General features: G+C 47.5%; 1 protein-coding gene across 5 annotated transcripts in view; it reads left to right on the top strand.

Moving 5' to 3' along the window:
* Positions 1-734: 734 nt before the first annotated feature.
* Positions 735-26,079, top strand: part of RGS12 (regulator of G protein signaling 12) — a 93,142-nt gene continuing 67,797 nt past the window's right edge. Inside the window, exons 1-2 of one of the 5 annotated variants that reach the window (XM_083398939.1) lie at positions 735-892; positions 4,382-6,320. In XM_083398939.1, coding sequence (XP_083255065.1) covers positions 4,476-6,320 — 1,845 coding nt within the window. In that variant the 5' untranslated portion in view covers positions 735-892; positions 4,382-4,475. Of the gene's footprint in view, positions 952-4,381; positions 6,321-26,079 lie in introns of all 5 variants that reach the window. The other 4 variants (XM_083398942.1, XM_083398941.1, XM_083398940.1 and 1 more) reach the window with 4 other exon arrangements.

Genomic DNA, 26,079 nt, shown 5'->3' with positions numbered 1-26,079 from the left:
AGAGCAACAAGTTCTGGGTCCGGCGGGCCCTTTCCCGGCCCTCTTCGGCGGGGGCTTTGTCTGGGGCTGCGGCGGGGGGGGGGGGGCGCCAGGTAGTCCCCTGCGGGGGGGCGCGGCTCCCCCCCCCCGAAGCGAGGCAACAGCAGGCAGCCGCTCCGCCCGCCGTCTCCCAGGTGCGACTTTTGCTGGGCTCTCTCTCCGCGCTGCCTTGTGCTTCCGAGGCAGGGAGCAAAGAGTATGGAGCAGCCAGGCGGTTGCCACAATAGAGGCAAGTGTGTAGGATCTTGGAATGGGAGCTTCGCTGCTTGTGCATGCACAGGGATGAGTAGCAAGGCGGCCCAAGTTTATTCCTGTCTGTTTAGCCTGGAGAAGAGGAGGTTAAGGGGTGATATGATAGCCATGTTCAAATATATAAAAGGATGTCCCATAGAGGAGGGAGAAAGGTTGCTTTCTGCTGCTCCAGAGAAGCAGACACGGAGCAATGGATCCAAACTACAAGAAAGAAGATTCCACCTAAACATTAGGAAGAACTTCCTGACAGTAAGAGCTGTTCGAGAGTGGAATTTGCTGCCAAGGAGTGTGGTGGAGTCTCCTTCTTTGGAGGTCTTTAAGCAGAGGCTTGACAACCATAGGTCAGGAGTGCTCTGATGGTGTTTCCTGCTTGGCAGGGGTTGGACTCGATGGCCCTTGTGGTCTCTTCCAACTCTATGATTCTATGAAAACACTCTTTATTCAGCCAAAAAGAGCTTCCGAAGCAGCAGCAGCAGCTCACGAGTTACCTACCAGTAATGAGTTTGCAGGTGGTGGCAGATTATTCAGAGCACAATGAAATGCCAAGAAGAGTTTGAAGAGCTTTGAAAGGATCCCACTCTGAACTGGGTGGAATGGACAGGTGCGGATCCCATGCCAAGGAGAGCTTGCTGGGATAACAAAATTCGCTTCACCTAAAGGGTGTGAAAATGGAAAGGGAATATTGGCTAATGATAGGAGGTACATTTTCAAATGGCAAGACATGCATGCGATGAAGGATACCAGTCATATGTCTCCTGTAATGAAGTTGGAGGACTCAAAATGCACTGCATATGCACTGCCTTTGTAGGCAGTTTTGAAATTTCAACTAACACAGGATGCAACTATCTACAGACTTGTCAGGTGGTCAGAACATGGTACACCAGTATTGTACCAGTTGGTTGCCTGTATGCCTCTGGGTGCTGCTGCTAACTTCTAAAGTTGTACAGTAAATGGTTTGAAGTAAAGTGATTTCAAGGACCACCCACATGAACCTGCTTGGGCCTTGAGATCAGTAGTTGCAACCCTGCTCATTTATATACCTGTAAGATCTGTTAAATAGACAGGCTGGCAAGCCCTTCACAATATGCCCCATCACAGCTAAATTAACATTTCTGATATCTCACTTCTGTCCTGGGGGCATTAAAAATATATTCTTAGTGTGAACCAGATAGTTTTCTTTACATTTTATATGTCTCTTCCTCCAGGCTCCCTTTTCCAGTCTGTTGCAGACCTTAGGACTAACTCTAGTCTGTTGATACTATTGCGGTAATGTTTTGGCTACATAAGTGCAAACACTTAAAAAACCCTGTTATTTTTTGGGGGGGAGCATGGTGCTGATAATGCCCGTGTTACAGGTTTGATCTCTGCATGGGACAGCTGCATATTCCTGTATTTTAAGGGGTTGGATTAGATTATCCTCAGGGTCCCCTCTAACTCTACAATTCTGTGATTCTATGATACCATGAAATAGTATCTCGTTATTTTTAGTTAATTACGGGATCTGATGTTGGATTACAACTGTTGGGTTTTAAATTGTGCTTTAAATAATTTAATTGTTTTTAGGGATTGCTTGATTGGACTTAGATTTTTCTAACTTCTATTTTAAATTATGGCATTTTATTTGATGTTAAGGATTTACATTTCCATATTATCCACATTGGGAGGGCTTTCCCCCCTAAAATAGCTCCATTAATAAAATAAAAATTGGTGTTAGGAAAGGGATGAAGTACCATAGTGTCACTTTATCAATCTTTGGTGTACCCATGTTTAGAACATGGTGTGCAGTTCTCTGGCCACATTTTGAAAAAGGATGTTGTAGATATGGATCAACTTCCACCATTGAGCAATGTGAAGAAGTCACTGTGGGCAGCATATTACAGTCATAGAATCCTAGAGTTGGAAGAGACCACAAGGGCCATCGAGTCCAACCCCCTGCCAAGCAGGAAACACCATCAGAGCATTCCTGACATATGGTTGTCAAGCCTCAGCTTAAAGACCTCCAAAGAAGGAGACTCCACCACACTCCTTGGCAGCAAATTCCACTGTCGAACAGCTCTTACTGTCAGGAAGTTCTTCCTAATGTTTAGGTGGAATCTTCTCTCTTGTAGTTTGGATCCATTGCTCCGTGTCCGCTTCTCTGGAGCAGCAGAAAACAACCTTTCTCCCTCCTCTACATGTCAAGCCAACATGTTCCATTTTTTCATTTCATACTTAACTAATGTACTTTGAGTGACATACTGCATAGTATAAAACAAACAAACCAACAAAGCATAAATTGCAAAATACATTTCTAAACAACAGCTTTAAAACCATCCTAATAAAAAAAAAACAGAGAATCCAGCAGCAAACAAACTTTGCATAAAATTACTATTGGATATTAGAGGGATTAAAAGGGTCAGATTAGAAGGCTTGTGATAATAGAAATGACCTTGCCTGGCACCAAAATATTATTAAAATAGGATGTAGGTGAGCCTCTCTGGGGAGAGCATTCTACAAGCAAGGAACCAGTGCTGAGAAGGCCCTCTCTCTTTTAACTGCCTTATCTCAGTTTGAGGGAGTATGCAGAGAAGCCCTCTGCTGATGATAACAGGGCCCAGAGAGGTACCCATGGGAAGGGGTGAGCCATTAGATACTGAGGTCCCAGGCTGTGGAGAAGCAGAGGGATTGGTCATGCAAGTTGCTAGGGGGAAGAGGTGTGCCAGAAGGGTTAGTTCACCCAGGCAGGAACCAAGCTGTCAAAGCTGGTCCTACCTTTAGGTGGTGTAAAGCAGCTGTTGCAGGCAGCAGACTCCTGGCTAATTCCCCTAAGTCCCTGGCTATAACCTTCAGTTGGAGGACAGAGCTCTGTGTGAGCTGCAAGGAACCCACACTGAACCCAGGAGACTTCAGGTATTGCTTTCCGGCTCTGGATTTAGTCTGAGACAGAGAAAAGAAAGGGGAGGGACTCCTGTCCCATCCCAAGCGTGGTTTCACCAACATCTCTTTAACCAAGTAGTACACATGGAAAGGGACGCGGGTGGCGCTGTGGGTTAAAGCCTCAGCGCCTAGGGCTTGCCGATCAAAAGGTCGGCGGTTCGAATCCCCGCGGCGGGGTGCGCTCCCGTTGTTCGGTCCCAGCGCCTGCCAACCTAGCAGTTCGAAAGGACTCTCGGGTGCAAGTAGATAAATAGGGACTGCTTACTAGCGGGAAGGTAAACGGCGTTTCCGTGTGCGGCTCTGGCTTGCCAGAGCAGCGATGTCACGCTGGCCACGTGACCCGGAAGTGTCTTTGGACAGCGCTGGCCCCCGGCCTCTTTGAATGAGATGGGCGCACAACCCTAGAGTCTGTCAAGACTGGCCCGTATGGGCAGGGGTACCTTTACCTTTATCTTTACACATGGAAAGAGTAGAAGTGTCCTCCATAATGTTAGTTTGAATGTAACTAAATTGCTCCATGCTTGCTTGACATGAAGTTCCATTGAGCCTAATAGAACTTCTTTCCAAGAATGAAAGATTGCAGCCACTGTTATAGAATAAAATGGGGGACAAGATGATTAGAATTTTGAGGCTTTGATCAACGGATCCATGATCACAATAAAAATGTCAGCAAATGGATGAATTAGGAAGTGTGAAAAGGTGCGAAATCTGAGTCTGCAGTACAGTATTTCTGGTCCTGTAAGCTCTACTGTGTGCTAACAAGCCAGCACTGTACAGTACTAGAAAAATGTGACTTTTAAAGTTAAGGCTTTCAGTAGTGAGGCTCAATGCAATTTCTTGGAAGGATTGTTTTATATTTCATGCTTTAAGTTCTTTGTATCTGCCTTTACAAAAGTGAATATCAGAATAGAAGGATCTGGTCTTTTAGGAACTGTCACAATTAACACTGTGGGACTAGATATGGAGCAAAATGAACAGAAGAAAGCCAGCAGATTCATGGGCTTCTTGCTGAGAGTGAACTTGGCAGATGTTAGGTATTTGGGGAAGTAGTAGATGTGTCACTAAGAAATAGTAGAGTTTGTGCTGGGTGCTTCTTTTGCTTAGGAAAGTTTGTACCTCAACAACAAAAGTGGGAATAGCAGATATATTTAAACAGTATTTTTCCCCTCTGTAGGCTTCACTGGATAAAGACATGAAAATTCCTTGCCTGCATCCCAGGAAACATTAACACTGCATTGCACAGACTTTCTTTTCCAAGAAATACCAGCATGTACAGACCAGGAGAGAAAGTGAAACGCCGGATGCGTATGCATGGTCCCAGCATAAGAAGTGTTGAAGTTGCTAGAGGAAGAGCTGGATATGGATTTACCCTCTCTGGCCAGGCTCCCTGTGTTCTTAGTTGCGTTTTAAAAGGTAGTCCTGCTGATTATGTGGGACTTAAAGCAGGAGACAAAATATTTGCTATAAATGAAATCAATGTGAAAAAGGCATCCCATGAAGATGTGGTGAAGCTCATAGGCAAATGCTCTGGGGTTTTACACATGGTCATTGCTGAAGGGGTTGGCCATGCAGACTCTGGCTCAAGCGATGAAGAAGTTGGGTTTTGTGATGGCAAGGGGTGGCTGAAGCCAAAGCCCGATTCCAAAGGATTGGGTATAAACAGAGCAGAGAAGGTTGTAGAAGAAATGCAATCTGGTGGAATTTTCAACATGATCTTTGAAAATCCTAACATTTCTGCTGGTAATCTGCAGACGACGACCGGAAAGCAAATGCTGGTCCATGAAACTGCTCTTGTTAAATTAGAAGTCGGACCTGAAAATAACAACCCAGATATTCCCTGTAATGAGGAACTGCCCAAAGCCTTGAACGATGAATCAGTTTTTAGAATTGGAGTGGAAAACCAGGAATATTTTGGATTAGATGCAAGTATTTTAAATGTAGCAATGGTTGTAGGCTACCTAGGATCAATTGAACTTCCATCTTCAAGTTCAAATCTGGAATATGATAGTTTGCAGGCTATTCGTGGATGTATGCGACGTCTTCGAGCAGAACAAAAAATCCATTCATTGGTTATAATGAAGATTATGCATGACTCTATTCAACTCTGCAATAATAAATCTGGTGTGATTGCAGAATATCCTGCAGAGAAGCTGGCATTTAGTGCTGTATGCCCTGATGACAGAAGATTCTTTGGGTTAGTTACCATGCAAACCATTGATGATGGAAGTTTGGCTCAGGAAGATGAAGCAGTTTTGAGGACCTCATGCCATGTGTTTATGGTGGATCCAGAGCTTTTTCACCATAAAATTCACCAGGGCATTGCACGGCGTTTTGGATTGGAATGCACAGCAGATCCAGACACTAATGGCTGCCTAGAATTTCCAGTGTCATCTCTCCCTGTTCTTCAGTTTGTCTCTGTTTTGTACAGGGATATGGGAGAATTGATTGAGGGAGTTCGGGCAAGGGCCTTTCTTGATGGAGATGCAGATGGTCAACAGAATAACAGTATGAGCAGTAATAGTGATAGTGGTATTGGAAATTTTAACCAAGAAGAGAAAAGTAATAGAGTTTTGGTAGTCGAATTAGGAGCTAACTCAAGTAAACATACTCTTAATAGTGCACAAGACAGTGCAGTAGGTAGAAGTCAGGCTATTTCCCATTGGGCATTTGGTCATGAACAAGAAGGAAACTCTGCATTAGAAGCAATGTTTCAGAATGATAAATCTCAAAATGTAAGTAAATTCTTAGCTCCTTCAGCTCGCACTGAGGTTCCACTGGTTCCTCCCCAAAGCTCAGTTACATCATGCAAGAAAAATTCTGTGAACATTTCCAATCAAAGATGGTTGCCGGTTCATGTATTAAAAGATTGGCAGCATGGATGTGTAAGTGACCAAGAGTCATACACAGATTCTACAGACGGTTGGTCAAGTGTCAACTGTGGTACTCTTCCTCCTCCCATGAGTAAGATTCCTGCTGACAGATACAGAGTTAATGGGAGCTTTGGGCAGCCTCATCTAATGTCTCAAAATAATGAATTGACTAAAAAAGGGTTTCATATACAAAACACATTTGACTCTCAACACAATGTCAGAAAGGCCAAAGAAGATAAAAAGGTAAGAATGTTCATGTAACACTTGTTAGAAAATGCTTTGAAATTGCAGTCATTTTGCCCATTAATTGGAAAGCAGTGCTGTTAGAGAATGGGGGGAATATAATAAAGGAGCTGCTGTCTTCTGTTCTTTCCCCCTTGTCTGTAATTATTATCAGTACCATGCAAAAGAAATTGTACTTACAGATAATAGGAATGTTGAATAATAATATTGCACTGCATCTGTAGGGTGGAGGATTGGAATGTGATTTATGAGCAGCAAAGAATTTTTAGTGTCACCCATGGAAAATTAGACATAATAAGTCTGTTCTTTAATTTCTTTGTAGTACTGTATTTGCCCGCAGTATATCAAATGGTCAAAGTTTTGGGGTTTATATGTATAATTAAACCATGTAACGTGCAAACCTCTTGTGAGATGAAACTAGAAAACCTCTGTAAAATATGCTTGCAAAAGAACTTGGGCTGGTACAGCCACAATGGAGCTGATCTTTTCATAACAATTAAATCAACTCCAGGTGTTGCACACAGATGCAGAATGATAAGACTGCACAAAATACATTGAAAGAATGTATGGGCAGCAACTTTATTAAACCATCAAAGAATGTGCAGCAGGGTAAACTTGGAAGTTTTCAATACAGACCGAAAAATGGCATTGTAAAGGCTATTGAGTGATTGGGGCAGGGTTAGAAGTATGCATACGCCACCCCAGCTCAGGGCCTATGAGCCCATATGGTTTTCAGTCGTTGCAGCTAACCTGTTCAAAGTGTGATCTGGGAGGCTTTATAAAGGCCTCATTTTTCAGCCTTCTAAGCTTTGGGTAGGTGATGTGGCCATTCCACAAGAGAATTTCTGTCCCTGTTCTTCCAAGCGGAGTAGCGCCAAGAGACGGGTCTGAGGAAAGGATGCCCTGCAGTGTTCCCCTCTCTAATCCTGTGCCATAACTGTCACCTGAAAGATATTCACGATCATTCCAGGAATGCTGCTGTGGTGGGGAATATGTAGCATCCACTGCTACCAGGTTCCACCTCAAGTCCTATGAACCTTTTCCCTGGCTCTGGCAATGCACTTTGGGTCCTTGGCACATCTCAGAACCAGTGGCGTAGCGTGGGTTGTCAGTACCCGGGGCAAGGCAAGTAATTTGCGCCCCCTAACCCGTGGATTTGCACCCCCTAATCCTAACCCCCAGATGTTTGCCCGGTGCGGCCGGGCCCCCCTGCACCCCCCACGCTACGCCACTGCTCAGAACCATCCTTTTCAACATAGCAGTCAACCAGCCATCTCGGTCTAGATATGCTTTAATCTGTTGGCAATGGGATTTGCCAGTTCTCATCCCCAAGTCATTTGCACCTGAGCGAACCAAAGGATTTTGAGAAAGTGGAAAGGCCTTCAAGTAATGAAAGAGGACAGGAAGCAGGCGACCTCACAACATGCTTCTTACTTTGTGCCCGTCTGTCTTGTTAATTGAGCATATGCCATACTGTGATCCAGGAAGAGCTCCCAGAATGACTTGCCCCACAAAGTTCCTGTAGCCCCACAAAATAATTTGTTTGGGGGCATTAGGCTCATATGCTTAAACCTCTAATAAAATATTAAGTACTGAGGTGCATCGTAAAGAGAGTCAGACCAGCCCACAATTAGAAAAATAAACAGTCAAATTTGACATATGGACAGGGAAGGGACCTGTACTGCCAACTAACACAAATGAAAAACAAAACAAAAGAACACATGGCCTTGAACCCATTGTGTCAGCAAGATTTACTGCTGGCCTATTACCCACTAAAATAAAGCGTCTCGCAGTGTTAACATTCCTAAAAGCCTGAAATTGCCACCTGCTAACCATTTGAATCAAAGGAGTGCCAGATATCCCCCTTTCATGGGACTATTCGTCTCCTTCAAAATTAGTGGCAGGATATTCAGCAACTTTCATGGCAGCAGGCAAATTTTAAGATTTTGCAGGGAGGAGTCCTGCCTTTAAATATGAGATGGCTCATAGTTTTTCTTGCATTTTAAAAAATCTTGGACAGAATGCCCTGGAAAGGATACTACATTATGATATAATGCCCTTCCCAAGGACATCTTGGAAGGGGATCAAAGCTGGCTGCCAGAAACTGCCAACTGAATGAAGCAGCAGTAATTTTTTTTAAAAAAAGTCCTTGCTTCTTGTTGTTGTTGTTTAGTCGTTCAGTCCTGTCCGACTCTTCGTGACCCCATGGACCAGAGCACACCAGGCACTCCTGTCTTCCACTGCCTCCCGCAGTTTGGTCAGACTCATGTTTGTAGCCTCGAGAACACTGTCCAACCATCTCGTCCTCTGTCGTCCCCTTCTCCTTGTGCCCTCCATCTTTCCCAGCATCAGGGTCTTTTCCAGGGAGTCTTCTCTTCTCATGAGGTGGCCAAAGTCTTGGAGCCTCAGCTTCAGGATCTGTACTTCCAGTGAGCACTCAGGGCTGATTTCCTTAAGAATGGAGAGGTTTGATCTTCTTGCAGTCCATGGGACTCTCAAGAGTCTCCTCCAGCACCATAATTCAAAAGCGTCAATTCTTCGGTGATCAGCCTTCTTTATGGTCCAGCTCTCAAGTTAAAACACACACACACCCCATTCTTTAAAATTGCCTGCGATCTTTGGTGGTATTTGTCCTCCCCAACCCCCCACCCCAAATAACAATCAAAATTGGAAAGGACCAGGATAGCTCAGTTGTTAGAGCATGAGATGCTTAATCCCAGGGTTGTGGGTTCGAGCCCCACATTGGGTGAAAGATTCCTGCATTGCAGGGAGTAGGACTAGAGGACGCTTGTAGTCCCTTCCAAGCCGATGATTCTATGAAAATTTAACTTCAGTACAGCAAAAATTTGAATGATATGGTAATAAGTGTCCAAGAATGTAGGCATGTATTTTGCTCCAATCATAAGCCTACAGGGAGGTCAATATCGCTAAAAACAATTATAATTCAGAACTGGTTTCACATCAAAGGCACTGCACAAGCATTCCTGAAAAAAGGTGCTGGAATATTGCCCTCAGGTCTTCATGCCTATATCTTGCTGCAATTGCACAGAAGCTGTGGACAGCAGTTAAGGCCAGAAAAAATAGATGTTTCGCTCTCCTGTTCCATCTTAGAGAACTGTAGTTTCATAGAGACAGCCTTCTCATGAATAGCCAGATCCCAAAAATCATGTCATCTGCCAAAACTGTTGAATCCAGAATGAACCAGAAGCTTTCTAATACAGAAGGATCCAGTATGTTCTAACTGCAGCTGCTTGAAAAAGATAAAGAACAAATATTTAAAAGGCAAGTGTTGCCAAGAACAGGTCCAGAGAAACAGGACTCCCACTATTAAAGCTCTAAAGGCCAATACTTATAGGAACAGTCCTAGGTATGGTTGCATCAAGTGTCTTACAAGTATTAGAAAACTTAAGGAATTCGCAAAATGCCCTAGCATAAACTGCCCTAGTAAGAGGAGCCAAATATGGAATGCCTGGCTCTCATTGCACAGGCAGTTCCACCAAAACTCCAGTGTCCCATACTCTGTGCTCTCTGCACCGGCAACGTTGGCACCCTGTGTTGCATACGACATATGTCTCAGATGAACTTACAGTTCACACAGCATATTGTCTGGGTACATATTGTTTCCCTGTGCCAATAATCTCAGTTCCTAACTCGAGTCCTAGCACCAAGCACATGCTGTATAGATTTGTTACTGCTCCAGATGTCCTTACTATGCAGCTCCAATTCTGGGCTAGAGTACCTTCACAAAGACAATTTGGGTCTATTATATTATATTTATTTTTGTTGTTGTTGTTGTTTCTATACTGCCCTTCATCCGAGGATCACATTCTTATTATTATTGGCACTGTTATTTTATTACTTATTATATTTCATCCGAAGATCACAGGGCAGTTCAAAGCATAAAAATACAAAATGAGAATATGAAATACATAATAAAAGAAAAACATACCAATAACATCCCTTCCCACAAACATATTTAAAAGGCCATGGAATGTTAATCAGCCAAAGCCTGGTAATCAAGAAACATTTTTGCCAGGTACCTAAAGACATGTAATGAAAGCACCAGGCAAATTTGTATACCACCCTTTACCACCCCTTTGAATCTACAGAAGATTGAGGAATCTGTGCACAAGGCACACAATGCTTGCCACCAACTGGAGGCACTCTGTACATTACCCAACAGGGAGTATACACCAGCTTTCAGGTGCTGACCACCTTTTTTGAGCACAGAGAACTCTAAGGTTTCTTTGCTCACTAAGGAGGTTACTACTGGTTCCAGAGGTGTCCCTCGCATTGTATTGCCTCTACATCCCATGGTGAAGCAATATTCATACCACAACAGAACAGTTGGTTGTTGTAATAATAATAATAATAATAATAATTTATTATTTGTACCCCGCCCATCTGGCTGGGTTTCCCCAGCCGCTCTGGGCGGCTTCCAACAAAGATGAAAAATACACTAAAATGTCACATATTAAAAACTTCCCTGAACAGGGCTGCCTTCAGATGTCTTCTGAATGTCAGGTAGTTGTTTATCGCTTTGACATCTGATGGGAGGGCGTTCCACAGGGCGGGCGCCACTACCAAGAAGGCCCTCTGCCTGGTTCCCTGTAACTTGGCCTCTCGCAGTGAGGGAACCACCAGAAGGCCCTCGGCGCTGGACCTCAGTGTCCGGGCAGAACGATGGGGGTGGAGATGCTCCTTCAGGTATACTGGACCGAGGCCGTTTAGGGCTCCCTCCTTCTCTAGATCATCTTCCTTATTTAGTTCACCTTCAAGTGAACTCCATGAGTGAACTTTTACACAATCTTTGTACCTAGTCATCTAACTTTGTCAGTGTCTGTCTCCATAAACACACGTACTGTGGAATGCAGCACTGTTCTCTTGATTTAACACAGCTTGCATCCTGTTGACTGTCTGAGTGTGTACACCATCAGGCAGGAGCTTCCTTCTGCCTCATGCATTAGTAGGAGTGGAGAGACCAGTCCTATGAATTAGGACAGATTATTGTTATGTCTTACCTATATAGACAATTTGACACTGGCTGTTAGGGACTATGTACACCTGCACACTCTGCATGAAAATCATTCACCTTATTGCACATGTGTTGGGAGTATGCCCTGCATATGTCCCTCAATAGATGTACCTGGCTAGCTGTCTTATGGTACCTGTCATGCACCCCAGCTTCCCTGGATCCTAGACTATGAAAGGAAGGATGATTCAGCTAAAACAATGTGTTTCCTTTCTGTTCACCCACCCTTAGTCTTTCACTGCTTCCAGGTGAAAGATTTTATTTCCATCAGTGGCGTAGCGTGGGGGGTGCAGGAGGGGCCGGCTGCACCGGGCGCAACATCTGGGGGGGGGGGGCGCTCGCACTCGCAGCTCTCTGCCCCTACTAAAATCCACGGGTTAGGGGGCGCAAATTACTTGCCTTGCCCCGGGTGCTGACAACCCACGCTACGCCACTGATTTCCATCACTGCATTCAGACAACTGATCCAAAGCTTTCACAGCCTCTCCTGGTTCAGATGTTACGGAGAAGTAAAGCTGTGTACAGTATCACCAATGTATTGGTGACATCTTCCTCCAAAACTCCAAATGATCATTCCCAGTGGCTTCATATAGATATTAAATAGCACTGGGGAGGGAATAATGACATGCGGAATACTCACCCAGAGCATATGAAGTACAGGGGAATCCCCACTTACAGAGGGATTCAGTTCCCGCACACTGCATGTGTCACTGGGATGCGCACAAGTGTGAATTCCTCCATTCCGCCCCTCCCCCTTTCAGCACTGAAAACACATGTGTCAGCAGGAGCACACATGCTGATCACATGCGAGTGGGGAGACCCCTGTAGTGCAATCCTTTGAGAAGCAGAGGAGGAAGTAATATTTAGCAGATTATTCAGTATATTATTTTCCTTGATACAGAATTCCCAAGGAGAGGGCGTATTTATATACAGTGGTACCTGGGGTTACATACGCTTCAGGTTACATACGATTCAGGTTACAGACGCCGCTAACCCAAAAATAGTACCTCGGGTTAAGAACTTTGCTTCAGGATGAGAACAGAAATCGTGCTCTAGTGGCGCGGCAGCAGCGGGAGGCCCCATTAGCTAAAGTGGTGCTTCAGGTTAAGAACAGTTTCAGGTTAAATACAGACCTCTGGAACGAATTAAGTACTTAACCCGAGGTACCACTGTATATTCATAGAAAGCAGAGTGGGGAAGCTTTTGCAGCCAGAACCTGCAGGTTGTCTTCTTTGGGCTGCATGTTAGTGATGGGTAAGTTCAGAGACAAACATGGATAGGCATAAAGCCAGAGACAAAAGTGGGCAGGGCAGGAGATATGACTCTTACCAGTCATGCAAAGGTCAGCAGTTTCTACATGCATGTCCATGCGCGTGCGTGCGCATACACACACACAAACACACACACACACCTCTTTATTCTGCAAACAAGAGGCATTATCACAGTTCAAGAGCACATTCCAGGCAGGTTAAAACACTTGAGGAAGCACAGAAATGTTGAGACGTGTCACTCGGGGCAAGTTCTAGATAGGAGGACACTTTTAGCCTCTGGGCCAGGCCTGCAGTTCCTCGCCCCAATATATAATACTGTTGCATGTTCATTTACAAATATTTTTCATGTTTTATTTCAAGATGGTTGTGCCTCATTGGGCCTCCCTTGTAGGACTACAGTATTTTATCTGATTTGGAAGCGAGGCATAGTTGAGTTTTTGAGGCTGAATATACTTTTGGGGGGAAGGATTGTTTTGGAGGAAAGGTTCATTTTATAAATGCTTGTCTTTTAAAAAATAATCTGCTTGCTCCAGCTGTTTTCTGCAATACCTGTTAACAACATCATTTTTTCTGACACCCCCCCCCCCATGTTCCACTTTTATCCTTCCATATTCTTTTCAGGCTACTTTTGAGATTGGAGAGCAACATTCTTTAAGAAATGTTTAGAAATCAATGTTTATACACCTTATCTGTTAAATACTGTACTAAACTGGGCTGTTCATATCCTATTAAAGGAAATTCCAAGCATATTAAAATCTCAGTTTACTAGTTATCCATTGTTGTAAACAAAATCTGCCCTTTTTCCCTTATGGGGTATCCAAGAGTCCTTAAGTGGGTTCCCTATCTGTAGCAGAAAATAACAGAGGCCAACCAGAGAATACTGAGAAGCAAAGCAGCTAGTAAGCCTGATCTTTATTAAAACTGTTGCAACAGGGTGCTCCCCCCACACGCAGGAGAACCCAGAACCAGGGGGTGCCAGCCCTTATGTAGACTTTTGAAATTGCCCACCCTCAAACTCAAGACCATTACCCCAATACATTGATACATACATCACAGAAAGAGGTGGTCTCCACCAAATTCCTGTCTGACAGAAAACTTGTTAATGGTCACTGATTGGATCACCCTGCAGCCTGGCCATTCTTTTGTAATGATAAATACTTAGTTCCTGAGCCAGGTCACAGACTCACCCTATTCACACTCTAAATGTGCCCTTAAGGCAGGATTTGTGAGCACAGAGACAATGTGGGGGGGGTTCATTTCCTACCCCCTTGCAGAGAAACATTTGGTCAGTTTGGGAGAGTCAAAATGGTTTCAAGACTGTCTTCCTGTACTATTTCAAATATATGGTTTATATATTTATGTACGTGTTTGCCTTGTACATTTAATTTATATACTGTATTTGAGACCTTAAATTCTTATAACATCATAACTAGAATTTCTTCTTCTCTCTGCTTATGCCCGAAGTCTCTTACTGCCTTTTCTCTTAAGACTTCTCCTTTCTCTTATAATCATATAGTCTTCAATGTTTCTCAGGGCCAAATTAAACAAGATACCATTCATGCAATTATCAATTGAGTGAATGGTTTTTAAAGGTAAATAGGAGGCACAGGGGGGCTGAATCTAAACTGGGACCCTGGTGGGTGAGGCACGGGAATTTCACATATTCCCCTCCACCCCACTGTAGCATATTAGGACCCACACACCTAATGTTGGCAGTGGAAAGCTTCCAGTTTTATTCAAATGGGAGTTCTCACCCCACCTGACAAAAAACATGCATAGCACCAGAGCCCAGACCTAGACTTGTGCCTGCTATTTAGTTTTTTGAAAATCACTCAATTGCTAATTGTGTGAATGGTGTCTCTTGTCGTTTTACTCTTAGTCTCCCCCCTAGATTTTTAACTGCAGTATTACATGGGGAATGAATCAGCTCCTAGGAGTCTTCCTGTGCTAGCAACAGCTGCATCAAAGAATGGACTTCTTTCCTTTCCTTTTGGTCCCTTTGACCAGTATGTACCCCAAGCTGACATATTTTAGATTAGCAGAAACCACACATAAAGCAATTTGCAACTTTAAAAAGTTACGTAAATTAAAATTAAAGGTTTTAATGAGATACAGATTTCTGTTTATCTAGCATCAGAGCAGAGACAAAATTAAAAGTGATATAAGTGTATTCTCTCCCCCAACTTCAAACTTCCTTCCCACAACTGTAAAAAGACTAGGGTCTATACTCTTCACTGTCTTCCGTCTTGAGCTTATTTCCAGGAATTGAATCTTGTGTCTAGACTAGAGCAGGGGTCGGCAGCCTGCGGCCCATTGGCCACAAGCAGCCCACGGGGGTTGTTTAAACAGTCCACCAGCCGCCGCCAAACTGAGCCGCCCGCTCGGCAAGCCCCTGTATGCTGCACTAAACCGGCGCAGTGCGGAGTGGGCACTCGCTTCTGTGGCGCCGGAAATAGTGTCTGCGCATCTGGCCCACAGAGTGAACTGGCCCAGGCGAGGTAAACCTTGCCAACCCCTGGTCTAGAGGCACCTTTGGACTTCCATTCAGAGCAAGGATCTGAGCCACCCATGAACACAGCTCTGCTCTGAGAGATCAAGCGGATTTATCCTCCCAAGTAGATCTCTTAAGTATGTCTAACAAAGAACTTAACGTCCTTTTAACTCCATCACCTTTAGTCACGTAAAACTTGATAATTTGCTGGGAGCATTTAAGGTCAAGTCAGTCTTTACATGTACGACACCTCTCATTTAAAGATATCACAGCAAATGTCAGGCTGGTATAGGTTAACTGCTGAGCCTAAACAGAATGTAAAACAAAACTTTACCAACAATACATGATAGCCATCTTCAAATATCTGAAGGGCTGTCCCATGGAAGATGGAGCAAGCTTGTTTTCTCCTGCTCTGGATGGTAGGACTCAAACCAATGGCTTCCTGTTACAAGGAAGGAAATTGTGACTAAACATTAGGAAGAACTTTCTGACGGTAAGATCTGTTTTACAATGGAATGGACGACTTTCTCAGAAAGTGATGGACTCTCCTTCCTTGGAGGTTTTTAAGCAGAGGTTGGGTGAAGAATATGACTAATTGGGGTAGAGCTCTACTATCTAAGGAACGTTGTTGTTGAAAAAGCAGCCTCTGAAATGTGTAGAACAACATAACCTATGTCTGGAAGTCATTATTATGCGAAGCATTTCTCTTCCCTGTCAGGGGCAGTCAGTGATGCGCAGTGGAGGTGGGGTAATGGACAGCATAATTAGTCAGAGCATGGGTAAGTTGTGCTAGACATTATGAAGGAGTGAGGAAGGATGAAGAGAAGTTGCTATTTTCAGCAGTCACCACATGTTCCTTAGAACATGTAGTTCTGCCCTCAGAAATTAATGCATAGCAACCCAATATTAGAACAGTTTTTCTAGATGTTATTTAAAAATAGAACAAAATCCTACAATTAAAAAAGGTTACATTAAATTGCATGGCGCTAAACAGAATTCCAGCTGCTACTAATTTTGCTTTATAAAAAGCTTCTCTCCCTCTCTCTCTCTCTCTTTACTAAAAGGACAGTCTCCAAAGCAAAGTGAGCAGAGCTCTTGAAGATTGAAGACACTATAATTATGCAAAAGAAGAAACTGATAGTATTATGCAGATTTGTTAACATTGTCCTTGCATCACAAGTGACTTTCGTTTATTTCAGCAAACATCAGCTGTTCATTAAAAAAACCCAACCCTTAAATGAATATATGCCATGTGAGCTTAGATGCATATATGCCAACTTATTTCAGTGAATGGTTGTATCTTGCTTTTCCTTCCAACAGGAAGCCTATTGCCCTTAATAACAAAAAAATGCAATACTTTTTTTAAAAAAGGAAGCATTGTATGAAATATTCTAACAATAAAAGTGGTGCACTAATCAGTACAATATTTAAGAGGGGGAATTATCCATTAAATAATAAACAGCAGACATTTGAAGCAAAAGTCTAAGCAGCAACCCCTTTGGAATTACCCTTAGGTAATGACATGCTGGCATCAACCACCTCCACAGTTTTATAGCACTGCTTGGTGCGCATTCATACATATTCATACATACATACATATATATATATAGTGTGTGTGTGTGTATATATATATATATATATCTGAATATATGCAGGTTTTGGTGTCCTCGGGTGTCTTCCCGTGTAAAAGTTGGGGTGTCTAGGCGACGTTTCGACGAGGTCTCACTCGTCATCTTCAGGCTGGTGCTTTCGGCTTCTTGTTACTGGAACAGAGCAGGATCTCAGTGTTTGAGTTCCTATAAATACTGTTGAGGAGGTGTGGTGTATAGCCTCCAATGTTCTGGGCAGAGAGGAGGTTCCCAGGCTAGTGTGCCTTTTCTTCTTTTGTTCCTTAATTACTTGAGGGATATCTTGAGTGATTTCTTGAGTGATTTCCTGAATCCCACTTAGGTGGGTCATTAGGTGTGGATTAGTTGCTAAAGCCTTCGTGTCTTGAACTCTTGAACTTTGTGAAGAGTTTTTCTGAGAAGATGGCTGTACTGCACTTGGTTGTGCTCTGGCTTGGCTTCGTGTATAGGGGCGAGCTGTGGTTTTGTGGCCTGTGCCAGCCAGATCTGTGTAGGGATTGCAGGGGGGTGCAGCATCCGGAGGTGCCACCCTGGTTTGGCTACTGGATGGTGTCTGTAATTTATCTGTGGAGAGGGTCTGGGTTTGGGTCTGGTGTGGTTGATTGGTGATGGCGTTCTGTGTGCCTCTGGATCTGGTGTCAGATTTTGTGGGGAGGGCTAATTTCCAGATGTCTGGCAAGCGGGATGTGTCGTCACGCTTGTTCATGTTGTGAGGGTGTTTCTCTATCTCGATGGCTTCCATGATTATTCTCTTGTGGTGATGTTCCATGTTAAAGAGCAATTTGGAATCTGCAAAATTAATTTCGTGTCCTGTTTCTTTCATGTGTTGGAAAAGAGAGGAAGTTTTTTCTTCTTTTTTGACGGCATTCTTGTGTTCTGCGATCCGTGCATTTATTCGTCTGTTTGTTTGTCCAATGTACGTGGCTGGGCAGACTTTGCAGGGTATTTCATAGACCCCTTGGTTTTCCAACTGAATTTTATCCTTGGGGTTTCTGAGGATATTGGCTATTTTTTGGTTGGTGCAAAAGGCTGTTTTGATATTGTGTTTATGGAGGATTTTGCTAATTTTATCTGTAGTGCCCTTGATATAAGGAAGGAGGGCTATGCCATTGTTTTCTTCTGTGTCTTGGTTTTTGGGGGGTGTTTCTTTTTGGATTAGCTTCGTAACCCTGTTATAACCCTCTGAATATATATATATATATCTATATGTGTGTGGTTTTTATTCCATTCTGACTTAATTCCCTTTTTCTGTCTGCATACTACAGTGAAATCTCTTCCTGTTGACCCATGAGAGCTCTTTGCTCATGCTTCTCTCTGCTAACTCACCCTCACTTTTCTGTCTACATCCCATAGCATGCACACTCTTCTTTTTGCCCAACAGCAACTCTGCACTCCTAACTGACGGCTCCTCTCCTTCCGTTTTCATACTTGTAGGTTCTCTTTAGGCCTATAGGCCTGTTTCCCTCACTGAATCAAAAGCAGCCCAAACAAGAAGTCTGTAGTCCCTGTTAACTGCAGTAACAAATTTAAGTAGTTTAAGGCACCAGTTGAACTACGGTTACAGGCAGCCACTGGAGAAAGTGTGAGGCACTGGCTTTACATATACTTAGCAGTAGCTGGCACCAGTTTTCATCCAAAAGCAAACAGATGTAACTCCTGAACTGAGGAACAGGCTGCATGACTTATGTGTTGGAATAATGGCAGCAAAACTACAACCAAAGAAGTCAAGGGAGCAAGATGCAGGATACAAGACTGTTGGTGTTGAATAGAGAGTCTTCAGTTGCCAGACAGTGGATCCAGTGGCGTAGCGTGGGGGGTGCAGGGGGGGCCGGCCGCACCGGGCGCAACATCGGGGGGGGGGGGCGCTCACACTCGCAGCTCTCTGCCCCCTACCTGGCTCACTCACTCTAGGGGGCGCAAATTACTTGCCTTGCCCCGGGTGCTGACAACCCACGCTACATCACTGAGTGAATCTAAAGCAAATACAAGACCAGAAAACTGCAGCGATCCTGGAGGGCAAAGTGTTTATTCAGAGAACATACTGGCTGCTTTTGGAAATGCCACAGTTAAATGAGAGGGTACAGGAATAGCTTACAGCACAGCTGGGTGTAATTAAGAAGTTCTCCCGTTCCACATCACAGAGAAAGAGGATCCACTAATGCTAGTGTGATGGCCTGGGATTCCGATTCGGAGGATGAAACAGAGGAATCCCGGCCTGCACAGGAGTCCCCGCCTCCAGGGCCGGCTGAACTGGGGCCAGGCCTAGATGCTGAAGAGCCTGCACCTGTGGCAGTGCATCAGGAGCTGGCCCCAGGTGAAGCCCTTCTGGCCCCAGAGAGGCTTGACGACTCAGTGGCCACAGGTGAGCCTCCTCCAGGGCCCAGTAACCCTTCGGCCTCTCCTGATCTGCAGAGGTTTAGAGCAGAGAGGCGAAGGGAACTGGTTGCCCCCAGGAGGAGTGCTCGCCTTAAGGCCAGAGGAGGCGGGGCTCCTGGGGGCCGGGACCGCCCCTGGCCTTAGAAGAGGATAAAAGCCCAGTCAGCCCGGCCCCAGGTTGCGGGAGCAACGTCGTTGTTGGCTTCGGACCTTCCTGCGTTCTTGATCCCTGCTCGGCCTCCTGTTCCTGACTATCCGGTACTCCTGTTCCCTGCTCGGCCTCCTGTTCCCGACCATCCGGTGTTCCTGTTCCCTGCACAGCCTCCTGTTCCAGCGTTCCTGTTCACCGCCCGGCACTCTGCCTCGGACCTTGCCCCTCTTCGTGTGGACTTTGCTACACCCAAGGTACCTTACCCCCGGGACCAGCACAGTTTGCTCCCGCCACCTCCCGCACTCCCCCTTCGTCGGGGTGCGTTCGGGAAGAGCCAGAGGCCATGGCTGAACAGGCGGCTGCACTGGTGGCTTTGGCCCAGGAGAACCAGGCCTTGTCTCACACCGTGCAGCAGCTCAGTGACGCGGTTGAGGCACTTCAGCAACGCTTGGAAGCCCTACCGGCTTCTGGGGCCGACGCCCCGGCTCCGGGCAAGTACCCAGTGGCTTTGCCTGAGAAATTTGATGGAGCCCCGGCCAGCTTTCCCATGTTCCTGGCCCAGGCCAAACTGTATATTCAGGGGCGAGCCCGGAACTTTCCTGACGACCGTACCAAGGTGCACTTTTTGATTAGCTTGTTAAAGGACCAGGCGGCCAAGTGGGCGTTGCCGCTACTCAGGCAAGACTCCCCCTTGCTGGCAGACTATACGGGGTTTTGCAATCGTTTGGAGGCCGCGTTCGGCAACCCCCAGAAAGAGAGTCAAGCCAACCGGGCGATTCGGCATTTGAAACAGGGCAAGTCCACGGTGGCCACATATACCACGGAGTTCCGGCTGTTGGCACAGGACTTGACCTGGAATGACTCGGCACTGCGGGACCAGTATCTCGAAGGGCTTTCGGACGAGGTACTGGACCAGTTGGCCACAATGGAACGCCCCACCACGCTGGACACTCTCATTCAACGGAGTCTACAAATAGGCGACCGGTTGGAGGATCGTCGTCAGGCCCGGGGTCGCCGACACTTCCAGTTCACGGCACCAGCTTTTTCCGGCAGCCCCACGGTCACAACTGATTTAACGGAGGAGCCTATGCAGCTCGGGGCAGTGCGGCCACGCCTTTCCCCCGCAGAGAAGGCGCGGCGTCGGGATGGAAATCTCTGTCTTTACTGTGGCGGAAGTGGACACTTCGCTCGGTCCTGCCCTGAGAAACGCCAGCCGCAGGGAAACCGCCAACCCCAGTAGCTGATGGCCCTAGCTACCGGGGGTCCCAAACCGTACAGAATGGGCCCGCACCAATGGACTTGCAACATCTTATGGTTTCGGTACGTTTATACCCTCCAGGTGGGCCCTGGATCCTCACCCATGCTTTGGTAGATTCAGGGGCAACCCGCTCCTATATGGACGCTGCTTTTGCCGCCCATCATCAGGTGCCACTTCGGAACAAGCCAGTACCGGTCCAGGTGGAAGCGATTGACGGACGACTTCTGCGTTCAGGTGCCGTTACTCAGGAGACCCAGCCTCTGGTCCTGTGTCTCCAGCAGCACCGGGAGTTGCGAACTTTGGACATTGCCTCTATGCCCCGCTTCCCCCTGGTGCTCGGGATGGACTGGCTGGAGGCCCACAACGTTCAGATTGACTGGGTCAAACGGACCGTGCACTTCCCAGACCCATGTTCCCATGCTCAATCCGGAACGCTGGCGGCCGCGCCCTCAGAGGAGGCAGCACCCACGCTCCCAGCCGTGTACCAGGACTACCAGGACGTGTTCGAGGAACGGGGGGCAGACCAGCTGCCGCCGCATCGGCCTTTTGACTGCGGCATAGACCTCCAACCCGGAGCGCCTTTACCAGTGAGTCGCTTATATTCCCTAACAGAGCCAGAGCGCGAGGCTTTGCAGGACTTCTTGCGCAAGAACCTGGAGCGTGGGTTCATTAGGCCTTCCACCTCGCCCACCGCGGCGCCGGTGCTTTTTGTTAAGAAGAAATGTGGGGAACTCCGCCCTTGCCATGATTACCGAGCCCTGAACAAAATTACCGTCCCAGACCGGTACCCCTTGCCCCTTATCTCGGAGCTGCTGGAGCGGGTGCAAGGGGCACAGGTGTTCACCAAGCTGGACCTCCGGGGGGCCTACAACTTGATTCGGATCCGAGCCGGGGATGAGTGGAAGACAGCGTTTGGGACCCGGTACGGGCAGTTCGAATATTTGGTTATGCCTTTCGGTTTGTGCAACGCGCCTGCTGTGTTTCAACGCTACATCAACCACGTGTTTCAGGACCTGTTAGACAAGTACGTGGTGGTGTATTTGGATGACATACTGATTTACTCCCGTGACCCGGCTCGCCATGAGGGACATGTCCGGACCGTGCTGCAGCGCTTGCGTGAGCACCGTTTGTACGCAAAGCTCAGCAAGTGCGAGTTCCATCAGCGGACTGTGGACTTCCTTGGTCACCGGCTCTCTCCAGATGGGGTGCAAATGGACCCGGGGAAGGTGACAGCGGTTCAAGAATGGGCGGCACCCCGGAACCGCAAGGACCTACAGCGTTTCCTGGGGTTCGCCAATTACTACCGGACCTTCATCGCTGATTATGCTCATCGCACCACCCCGTTGACCCGGCTACTGCGCCCAAAGACGCCGTTTTCCTGGGACAAGGAGGCAGAGGAGGCGTTTCAGGGGTTGAAGGCCTGTTTCCAGAGGGCACCAATCTTACAACATCCTGACCCCTCTCGACCCTTTGTGGTGGAGACCGACGCTTCCAGTACGGCTCTCGGTGCCGTCTTGTCTCAACAGATTGGTCCTGAAGCGCCACTCTTACCCTGTGCCTTCTATTCCCGCCAGCTCCTACCAGCGGAGCGTAACTATACTGTGTGGGAGCGGGAACTACTGGCCATCAAGGTAGCCTTTGAGGTCTGGCGCCACCATCTTGAGGGGGCACGACATCCGGTGGAGGTGAGAACCGACCACCGGAACCTGGAGTACCTCCAGACCACCCGCAAGCTGAACCAAAGACAGATCCGGTGGGCGTTGTTCTTTTCCCGGTTCCAGTTCCGGATCCGCTACATCCCTAGCTCTCAGAATCAGAAGGCGGATGCCCTGTCCCGGAAACCTGACGACAACGCAGACACGGTACAGCAAGCAGAACCCACCACGATCCTACCTCCGGCTGCATTCCTGGCCACCCAGGAGGCGCAGCCACTGCAGGTTCGGGTGCGGGAACAGCAGCGGGTCGACGCTTGGGCCCAGGAACGACTCCGGGAGCTGGCTGAAGGGTCCAGCCCACAGTATCCGGGGCTGGTCCTGCATCAGGGCCTTCTGCTGCACCACGGTCGTTTGTACATCCCGCCAGGGCCACTACGGCTGGAGGTTCTCCGGATGGCCCATGATGCCCCAGCAGCGGGGCACTTTGGACGGTATCGGACCACCCATCTGGTCAGTCGAGAGTTTTGGTGGCCCCGCCTGAAGGCTGACGTGGCTCGCTACGTTGCTGGTTGTGATGTCTGCCGGCGCGCCAAGGGACCTACCGGGCGACCCCCCGGCCTACTTCAGCCATTGCCAGTTCCACCGCACCCTTGGCACACGGTTTCGTTGGACTTTGTAGTGGACTTACCCTCGTCTCGTGGCTGTACCTGCCTTCTGGTTTTCTCCGACCATTTCACCAAGATGGTGCACTGCGCTCCCTGTCCATCTGTACCCACAGCCAAGGAAACTGCTCAGCTGTACCTTCAGCATGTCTTCCGCCTGCATGGCCTACCTGAGCGCGTGGTGTCCGACCGGGGCGTTCAGTTCACATCCCGGTTCTGGCAAGCACTACACCGGACCCTCGGGACGGAGGTCTGCCTCTCGTCAGCCTACCACCCACAGACCGATGGCCAGACGGAACGGGCGAACGCGGTGCTGGAGCAGTACCTCCGGTGTTACTGCAGCTACCAGCAGGATGACTGGGTCGACCACCTGGCATTGGCGGAGTTCGCCTACAATAACGCGGTGAATGCGTCCACCCAGCAGACCCCGTTCCAGGCCAGTTATGGTTATCATCCACGGCTGTTTCCAGAGGTGCTGCCGACATCCGCAGTCCCGGCGGTGACGGAGTGGCTTCAAGAGCTCCAGTCCCAGCAACAGCTTTTGGTGGAGCAACTGCACCAGGCCAAGGAAGCGTACAAGGCCCAGGCCGACCGCCACCGCCAGGTGGGGCCGGAACTTCGCGTCGGTGACCTGGTTTGGCTCTCCACTCGCCACCTCCACCCCTCTCGACCTTCGCGGAAGTTGGACGCCCGCTTCACCGGCCCGTTCCCTATCGTAGACCAAGTCTCTCCTGTGGCATTTCGTCTCCGGTTACCCGCAACCCTGAAGGTTCACCCGGTCTTCCACAGGTCCCTTTTGAGTCCGGTGGCCCCACCCGACGAGTTCCACCCGAACCGTCCCCGACCGCAGCCAGTGTTGGTTCGGGGAGAGCCTGAGTACGAGGTGGAACGCATCCTGGACTCCCGATACCGCAGGGGGAAGCTGCAGTATCTCATTGACTGGAAGGGGTACGGACCGGAGGACCGTTCCTGGGAACCAGCGGCCAACGTCCACGCACCTGCCTGCCTCCGAGAGTTCCATGCGACGTACCCCGGCAAGCCGGGTCCGGACCCTCGGTTGAGGGGGGGGCCTGGGAGGGGGGATGGTGTGATGGCCTGGGATTCCGATTCGGAGGATGAAACAGAGGAATCCCGGCCTGCACAGGAGTCCCCGCCTCCAGGGCCGGCTGAACTGGGGCCAGGCCTAGATGCTGAAGAGCCTGCACCTGTGGCAGTGCATCAGGAGCTGGCCCCAGGTGAAGCCCTTCTGGCCCCAGAGAGGCTTGACGACTCAGTGGCCACAGGTGAGCCTCCTCCAGGGCCCAGTAACCCTTCGGCCTCTCCTGATCTGCAGAGGTTTAGAGCAGAGAGGCGAAGGGAACTGGTTGCCCCCAGGAGGAGTGCTCGCCTTAAGGCCAGAGGAGGCGGGGCTCCTGGGGGCCGGGACCGCCCCTGGCCTTAGAAGAGGATAAAAGCCCAGTCAGCCCGGCCCCAGGTTGCGGGAGCAACGTCGTTGTTGGCTTCGGACCTTCCTGCGTTCTTGATCCCTGCTCGGCCTCCTGTTCCTGACTATCCGGTACTCCTGTTCCCTGCTCGGCCTCCTGTTCCCGACCATCCGGTGTTCCTGTTCCCTGCACAGCCTCCTGTTCCAGCGTTCCTGTTCACCGCCCGGCACTCTGCCTCGGACCTTGCCCCTCTTCGTGTGGACTTTGCTACACCCAAGGTACCTTACCCCCGGGACCAGCACAGCTAGGCAGTGTACTTCATTCCGAATCTCATCAGGTGAGTTTATGATGTTGCATTACAAGCACCCTCCAGCAAACATAATGTTTTCAAACTATATCTAGATATTTTTGAGGGGCTTTGATAATTTCCCAACACTCAGTGTATCTGCTTGGTTCCATCTGTGACCCCAAAGATCCAAGGATCCAGGAAAATATATGTAATGCTACCAAATCTTAAGGCTACTTTTTAAAGGCTGGAGGCTGATAGAGATGTTATCAAAGTGGAAATCCAAACCCTACCTAAGTCAATGACATGGTAATCAGAGAGTAAAAAAATAACTGTATAGTCATAGCAAAACAAAGCTAAGGGGCACCATTTCCGTTGCTTGCAATTCAGGATTCCCTCATCTTTACCGCTACCCCACAAAAGGCCAAATCAGCTAGAAATAAACTATTCATGATCCTGGATAAGTGCAGGTGACAGTAGACAAATAGCCTTCAGAAGTCCACATCTTTATTTACCCATGGAGATACTACTCCAACAAACTCCTTTTTGGAATAAAGTCTGCAAGTGTTCTAGTAGAAAAACGAGTGTTATTAAGTGCACACATCATAGCAGATGACATGATAATCGCATCAGCTGCCAAAGAACATGCTGCCGTTCTAAAGGAAGCGTTGGGCAGAGCTAATCAGAAAGGAGGAAAACTCAACAAGAAACAGTACAATGCCTGAATCACAATGTCAAATATATGGAGTTAAACCAAGAGAAAGCAAGACAGAAGGCATCTGCTTACAGAAGATTCTCAGTACTAATCAGTAACTAGCATAAACTAATTAAGTTTAGCCTAACAGCACAACCGCTGAAAAATAATGTCATCTGCCAATGGGGACCAAAATATGAAGTCTCAAGCAAAACCTTACCACAGCTCCAAGGGATAACACAGCTGATACTATGACCTGGCAGAGCAATGTCACTTCCAGAAGAGAGAATCCATAAAGGTTGTTCATCGCTGCCATTTCTATTGCATCAGCTGAAAACAGTCGCAGGAGACTCATTCAAGAGGTTCATAATTTAATAGAACCACTTTCTCCATTGAGGTCCTGTGAGGTCGAGATCTCCTGCGATGATTTTGCAGTTTTTTGCAGATAAAATCACTCAAATTCAGAAAGAGATTGACTCTACCATGGTAGCAGAGCTGGGCTGGGTGAGTGCCCATGCTCTGTCTGGTCAAGTCGTATGGGAGCGATTTCAGCTTATTACCTCTGAAGAAGTGGTCAGGCTGCTTGGATGAGTGTAACCAACTACCTGTTTGCTTGATCCTTGCCCATCCCGGCAAGCGAGCCAGGCTTGGCTTGGCAAAGGGCTCCATCGGGTAGTGAATGCTTCCCTCTGAGAGGGAGTCTTCCCAGAACCGCTTAAAGAAGCAGTTGTTTTAAAAACTATATTTGGAACAGCCATTGTGGCCAGTTATCTCCCAGTCTCAATTTTTCCATTCTTGGGCAAGGTGATGAAGCGGGTGGTCGCTGAACAAC

This window comes from Podarcis tiliguerta (genome assembly GCF_965153285.1).
Source record: "Podarcis tiliguerta genome assembly, chromosome: 9".
Taxonomy (NCBI): Eukaryota; Metazoa; Chordata; class Lepidosauria; order Squamata; family Lacertidae; genus Podarcis; species Podarcis tiliguerta.
The sequence above is the reverse complement of the archived record's forward strand: the minus strand, read 5'-3'. Positions and strand labels throughout refer to the sequence as shown.